The sequence below is a fragment of the Orycteropus afer genome, unplaced genomic scaffold (genome assembly GCF_000298275.1).
Source record: "Orycteropus afer afer isolate SDZICR_OR568_19922 unplaced genomic scaffold, OryAfe1.0 scaffold00015, whole genome shotgun sequence".
In the NCBI taxonomy this organism is placed as follows: Eukaryota; Metazoa; Chordata; class Mammalia; order Tubulidentata; family Orycteropodidae; genus Orycteropus; species Orycteropus afer.
This window is the reverse complement of record NW_006921602.1, coordinates 12,024,339-12,031,946: the sequence shown is the minus strand read 5'-3', so window position 1 is coordinate 12,031,946 and position 7,608 is coordinate 12,024,339. Positions and strand designations below refer to the sequence as shown.

Below are 7,608 nucleotides of genomic sequence, written 5' to 3'. Positions count from 1 at the left end.
TAGTGATACTGCCTTGGAAACACAAGGAGGGGTCGCTATGAGTCAGGGCCGACTTGACGGCAAACAACAACAACAACAACAAGCCCCTTGCCAGATATGTAATTATCAGCAAATCTGAATTTGTTGTTGTCATTTTTGTTATGTGTTTTTTTGTGGTGTCAATTTCTTTGTTCCATATAATTTTCTATGCTGAGCTTGTTTTGTTTATGAATCGTGTTATCACTTCCTTTGTTGGTATTGTTTTAGTATTTGCTAAATATTTGTGCTGGTCCTCTTTTTTATTTTGATGTCAAGATTTATCATTTTTCTTTGAAGTTACCCTGTGATTTATAGTTTTCTTCCCAAGTTTAGAACAGTTTGTTTTATCTTGTAGTTGTCTTGACTTCCCTACCATTAGAAGTTCTGTAATGACACAGTTTTTTCCCTCTTTTTTGTTTGTAGTTGTCCTCATTTGTCAATTGCTGTCTCTGGTTCCCTGTTTATAATCTCATAGGCTTCTTTACTTTGGATGCTTCCATAGCTCGGTTGGCTTCTGGGTTATATCATCATGTGTGTTAATGGTCAGTTGTTGGCTGTTGTTGCTTCTCTGTCCAAAAGGGCTCCCTTTAGCATCTCTTGTAAGGTTGGTCTGGTTTTAACAAATTCCATTAATTTCTGCTTATCTGGAAATATCCTAATTTCACCATCATATTTGAGGAACATTTTTGCTGGGTACATAATTCTTGGTAGGAAATTTTTCTTTTTCAGGGTTTTATATATACCATCCCATTGTCTTCTTGCCTACATGGTTTCTGCTGAGAAATCCGAGCTTAGTCTTATTGGTTGCCCCTTGTAGGTAACTTTTATGAGTCGGAAACGACTCGACGGCACTTAACAACAACAACAACAACTTGTAGGTAACTTTTCATTTTTCCCGTACTTCTCATGATTCTTTCTTTGTCTTTGATTTTGGTGAGTTTGATGAGGATATGTCTTGATTTTCTTTTGGGGTCTCTCCTGTTTGGGGTTCATTGGACTTCCTGAATGGATATATTCTCATCTTTCATCATACCAGGAAAATTCTCTTCCAACAAATCTTCAAAGGTTTTCTTTTTCTCTTCATGTTCTGGAGTTCCGATTACACGTAGCTTATTCCTTCTGATGGTATTCCACATGAACTTTAGGCTTTCTTTATTTTGTTTTGATCTTTTTTTCTGATTGATCCCTTTCCAAAGAAGTGTTCAGGTATTGCCTTCAGGCTCCCTAATTCTGTCTTCCATTGATTCAATTCTGCTCCTTTGCCCATTCAATCAATGTCTTATCTATTTCTGAAAATTTGGTATTAATCTTCTGGATTTCTGTGTGTAGATTTTGTGTCATTTCTAATTTTTCATTTATTTTGTCATTTTGGAATTGAAATTGTTGTAGTGTTTTCTCTGTGTTTTCCTCAATGTTGTCAGTATTTTCCTTGATCTGTCTCTTAATTTGTTGAAGATACCTAAATATAATTCTTTTAAATTCCTTATCAGGGAGCTCCAATGCTGCATCTTCCTCAGGGATGTGTTTTGAGTCTGTATCCTGGTCCCTTGTTTCTCCTGCTATATCTTGCTTCTTTGTGTGGACTATGATGCTTTCTTGTCTCTGAGGCATTGTGACGTATTTGTGTTTATATTTAATTGGTGACCATATGTTGGAGTGACTTGCCCATGATTTTCATTTTCTTTGTTTTGTTTGTATGTTATCTACGCAAGCAGGGTACTGTGCTGTGCTCCTCTATTCACTAGCTGACAGCACTTATACATTCATCACCTGTCTCCTTTCTTGTTGTCAGCCTCTTGGATGCCCCTGCCGACATTGGCAAACAGCCTATCCTTGGGTCCTGTTTTCGTTCAGGTTTTTCCACTAGTTGGTGCCTAATTCACTTCTGTATAGTTCCTTTCAAAGCTCAGGGCTCCAGGATTATCTTCTCTATCTCTGTCAATTGGTTCTTCTTTTCTTTGTTGAAGAGGGTCTGTGTAGCTTGTCTGCCTATTCCTCCATTTTACGGAAAGTCCCCCGGGGCTAAACAACTTTTAATCTATAAAGGAAAAGCAATGCCAGACAATTACATTTATTGATTAAATGAATCAGAAGATACTATACAGAAAATCTGGCTAAAATGTCCCCATCACATTGTCTCAGAGGGTTAGGGAGTTGCAGAAGACTCTTAAATCTCCTCAACTTAAACTTTTAAAAGGTAATCACACAGAACTCATGTGAAAGATGGTCAGAGTCAAATCTCAGCACCTGTTTTAATATATTTTTTTTTCCCCTTGAGTTTGCTAAATTGTCTTGGCACTCCTGGAAAAATGGTTTAGCAGTGCGAATCTTGTATTAGATTACCCACCCCACCCACAGCCATTGGATCGGACTCATAGTGACCCGGGAAGATCGGACAGAGCAGAACTGCCTCACAAGGATTCCAATGCTGTAAATCTTTACGGAAGTGGATTGCCTCATTTTCCTCTCTCGGTGCATCTGGTGGGCCTGAACCATGGACCTTTTGGTTAGCAGCCAAATATCTTAACAACTGTGCCACCAGAGCTCCTTATTAATACTTCCAGGGGAAGTATTCCGCACCTTCCATAGAGATCAAACCAAACTCACTGCTATGGAGTAGGATCCAATTCACAGAAACCTCCCCCCCCTCCTTGGGTTTCCATAGTGATAGTATGGAAGTAGATTGCTCAATCTTCCTTCTGAAGAATGGCTGGTGGGTTTGAACCGCCAGCCTTCTGGTTAGCAGCCAAATGCCTTAGGCACTACGCCACTTTGCAAACCCAAGGAGGTGAGTCGCTATGACTCGGAAACAACTCGTGGGCAGTGAGTGGTGTAGTGGATAAGCAATTGGCTGCTAACCAGATCAGCGTTTCAAACCCACCAGCCCCTGAGGGGAAGGCAGATGGGGCAATCTACTTTCGAAGTGATTTACAGTCTGGGAAACCCAATGGGGGTCGCTATGAGTCCACTCCATGTCGGTGAGTTTGGAGTTTAGTAAACTGTAGTGGTTAAAGTATTTGTCCGCTAACCAAAAGGTCTGGGGTTTGAACCCAGCATGTGAGCCACGGGAGAAAGATGAGGGAGTATGCTTAGAAACCCTGTGGGGGCAGTTCTACTCTGTCTTAAAGGGTCTCTATGCGTCGGAATCCACTCAAAGGCAGTTAGTTGGTTTTCTTTTCTTTTTTAAAAAAAACTTTAGTTTTTATAGGTATTTGCTTTCTCTTTGCAGAATTCCCAGTGATCTTCCGCGAGTCTTACATTTGACGATGTGGAAGAATCACGCGCGAATAGAGCTCGAGAACAAGTGTAAACAGGTAAGGAAAAAGGAAGACCGGGCCCTTGTGGTAAGGTTCGGTGTTGGCCGCACCTTTACGACCCCGGGCAGCGCCAACTGGCGGAACCCTAGCGAGGGAGTTCGGTGTTGCGTAGGGAACTAGTCAGGCGCAGGACGCAGGGCTTTTGCAGCCCAGCTGGTTCCGCCGGGGGAAGATGGCGGTGGCTGATGCGGCGTCCCGGGAGCAGCTGGTTCGCTGGTCCACTCAGCAATTGCGGAAAACCTTCGGCCTAGATGTCAGCGAGGAGATTATACAGTGAGACTGATTCGGGGCCCAGGCGGGAAGGAACTCTAAGAATATGCATTGGCAGAGCGAACGGGAAAACGGGGAGGACTGGAAAGTTGATGAGTGTGAAGAGATGTGACAAAGAGGCTGTTGTCGCTCTCTAGGTGCTAAATTTTGTCCTCCAGTTTTATAGTTTACTTCTGGAGTAGGTTGTCAGGCTCCATAGTCTGCCTGTGTGGGACGCTTTTTCCTAGGAAAACGCCAAATCCCTGGCCATTAGACCTGTAAGACTGTTCTGGGACCAGTTTCTTTATAGATTCTCTGGAGAAAAGGGTCAACCAAATAGTCTTTCCAGAAATTCCTTACTCTCGACGTTTTAGTTTGCCCGGTCTGAGATGTGTCGGATAAGAATTTAAATGGGTGCTGCTGAGAACAGCGCAAATAGCTCCTGACTCAGGGGTCCCAGGTTCTATTTTTTTGTTGCAATTTACCGGCTTTGGAACCCTGGGCAAATTAAATTCCCTCTGTGTACCTTAAATTAGCAAAGCTTATCATTAAGACTTTGATTCTTATGAAATGGAGATGGTGAACATGATTTAATAATCTGCTTTTAATTGATTTATTTAACAAATATTTGTCATTGCCAGGTACTGGGGCAACAAAGATGAGCAATATAGTTTTCCTTGATGAGTACTAAGGTGGGAGAATTGGAGGGTGTTGTGGAAGCAGGACTAAAGGCCCTTCGCTGAGATTTGAGAAACTCGAAAGGTTTCCTGAAAGGGATAGTTTTTCACTTAAGAATAGTTGGAGCGCAAAGTGTTCAAGCAGAGAGAAAAACTTCTACAAAACCAAAAATCCACTGCCATCAAGTTGATTACAACTCATAGCAACCTTATAGGAAGTGGAACTGCTCCATAAGGTTTTCAAGGCTGTAAGTCTTTATTGAAGCATACTGCCTCATCTTTCTTCCCCGCAGTGGCTGATGTGTTCTCACCGCTGAACTTTTGGTTGGCAGCCGAATGTTTTAACCACTGCACAACCAACGCATCTTAGCTCACTGACGCTAGAACCCAAATTTCGATTTCTAGGGCTTTTGTAGGAAGTTAGGTGAGTTTGAGTTTGGGAGAAAATGAACTTGTTGACAAGGAGAAAGTTTAGAGAGTCTATTATAAAAGACTTTAAAATATTTGTAAAGACTATAGAAAGAGAACAAAAGAAACAGCCAAAAAATATGGTTTGGCTCTACCTTATTTGAGGGCAAGATTCAATTAAAAAAGTAGTTTTCAAACTTTTATTTTAGAGCAATGGAATGCTATCAAGTGAAATAACGAGAACTTGTAATATATGTAATACAGAAAAAGTGGTTTTTATTAATACAAATGTGAGTAAATTCAAATTTACCACATTAGTCATTCAGTTAAAAAGCACAACAAAACATTGAAGCTATTTTTGATAAATCAGTAGTTTAAAATGGGGTACGGATGATAGATGTGGTCTTCTAAGTCTCAGAATCCAATCGTATTTTGTTTGGTTACACAGAATCAAGAAAATTCTGATTCTCATTGTTATTTAACAGCTCATTTTGCAGCACCAGTTCTCTTCAGCTAAACTTATCCACACTCTTGAAAGTTTTCAAGTTGAATCACTAGCTGAACACCTGCTTGCATTTTTAAAATCATAAATACAACGTAGACAACAAGTGCCCTAAACTTAAGCCCTGAAACTACCTATGATATAATACTATTTGAACCCCTTATTAGATATTCATTAGTTATTGTGCAAGAGGCTATTATGAGAAGATGGAAGCATTTGTTATGGAAATTTGCTAGGCCTGCCTGACAGTTAATTGGGAATGACCCAGGTGTACTTTAATAGTATACTAACTTTAACAATTTCATATGAGTAGCCTTGAATAAGCCTGTATTTAAAAAACAAAACAGCACAGAGCTACTACCTTTCTAATCAGTTACACATTTTGTAAGACACAAAAATCTGTACACAGAGTTAGCAAGATAAATTTTTTTCCCACGGACTGTATAAATTCATGTTTTGGTTGACTCCATTGTTATAACATGTGGTATATAACATTTGGATGAATCCAGTTCTTTATTATATACTTTGTTAAATATTTTAAATGAAGTTTAATCAAATGTTGTGGGAATTCTTCCTTGGTGGTTTGGGAGAAAACTCAAAGGCTAAATATCTGTACAGCTGTAAAGTTCCTTGCAGCTGTGTGAGTCTTTGATACCAGTAAACCAGTTGCCATAGAGTTGATTCTGACTCATGGTAACCTCATGTGTGTCAGAATGGAATTGTGCTTCACAGGGTTTTCAGCGTCTGAGTTTTCAAAAGTAGATTGCCAGGCCTTTCTTCAGATGTGCCTCTGGGTGGACTTCAACATCCAGGCTTTTGGTTAGCAGCCAAGTATGTTAAATGTTTGAACCACAATCTCTGGGTAAATTTGGGGATCAAGTTGACTAAAGTGTAGAAGCTCTGAAAAACTATTGTCTTTTATTTACTTATTTTTTCAATTTAAGGTTTGAATACAGTCTTAATGAGTCCTAAAGGCACAGATTTGTTCATGTATAGATCATAACTCTGCAAATCTCCTACCACATTGTTGTTGTTAGGTGCCATCGAGTCGTCTCTGACTCATAGTGACCCTATGCACAGCAAAACAAAACACCGCCTGGTCCCGTGCCGTCTCTGCGATCCCTGTTATACTTTGAGCCCATCATTGCAGCCACTGTGTCAGTCTATCTCATTGAGGACATTCCCCTCTTTCATTGACCCTCTACCTTATCAGGCATGACATCCTTCTCCAGGGAATGGTCTCTTCTGATAACATGACCAAAGTGGTTAAGAGGAAGTCTGGCCATTCTCCCTTTCAAAGAGTATCTCGGCTACACTTCCTCCAGGACAGATCTGTTAGTTCTTCTAGCAGTCTACGGTACTTTCAGCATTCTTTGCCAGCACCACAACTCAAAAGCATCAGTTCTTCTTCGGTCTTCTTCCTCATTCATTCCTTATTCAGTTCTCACATGCATATGAGGCAATTGAAAATACCATGGCTTGAAAATACCGTGGATGTCCTCAAGGAGACATCTTTGCTCTTCAGCACTTGAAAGAGGTCTTTTGCAGCTGACTTGCCCAGTCCTCTTCCTCGTCTGATGTCCTGACTGCTGCTTCCATTGGCGTCTATTATAGAAACAAGCAATGTGAAGTCTTTGACAATGTCAATCTTTTCTCCATTTATCGTGATGCTGCTTATAGGCCCAGTTGTGAGGATTTTTGTTTTCTTTATTTTGAGATGTTATTCATACTGCAGACTGTATTCTTCAGTCTTCAAGTCCTCCTAACTTTAAGTGAGCAAAGTTGTGTTGTTAGCGTATCACAGGTTGTTAATGATTCTTCCTCCAATCTTGATGCCATCTTGCTCTTCTTCATATAGTCCAGCTTCTCTGATTATTTGCTCAGCATATAGATTGAATAAGTATGGTAAAAGGATACAACCCTGATGCACACCCTTCTTGATTTTAAACCATGCAGTGTCCCTTTGTTCTGTTCGAACAACACCCTCCTGGACTATGTACAGGTTCCTCATGAGTACAATTAAGTGTTGGAATTCCCATTCTTCTCAATGTTATCCACAATTTATTATGATCCACACAATCAAATGCTCTTGCATAGTCTATAAAACACAAGTAAACATCTTTCTGTTTTTCTTTGCTTTGAGCCAAGATCCATCTGACATCAGCAATGATATTCTTTGTTCCACGTCCTCTTCTGAATCCAGCTTGCACCTTTGGAAGTTCTCTGTCAGTATACTGCTGCAACCATTTTTAAATTATCTTCAGTAAGATTTTACTTGTGTGTGATATTAATGATATTGTTCTATAATTTCCACATTCTGTGGGATCACCTTTCTTTGGAATGGGTACAGATATGGATCTCTTCCAGTCAGTTGGCCAGGTAGCTGTCTTCCAAATCTCTTGGCATAACTGAGTGAGTGCCTCCTGTGGGGCATCTG

At 40.3% G+C, this 7,608-nt stretch overlaps 1 protein-coding gene across 1 annotated transcript in view; it reads left to right on the top strand.

The window, feature by feature from the left end:
• Window positions 1-3,507: 3,507 nt before the first annotated feature.
• Window positions 3,508-7,608, top strand: part of TRIP4 (thyroid hormone receptor interactor 4) — a 92,351-nt gene continuing 88,250 nt past the window's right edge. The window contains exon 1 of the mRNA XM_007958784.1: window positions 3,508-3,608. Coding sequence (XP_007956975.1) covers window positions 3,508-3,608 — 101 coding nt within the window. The remainder of the gene's footprint in view (window positions 3,609-7,608) is intronic.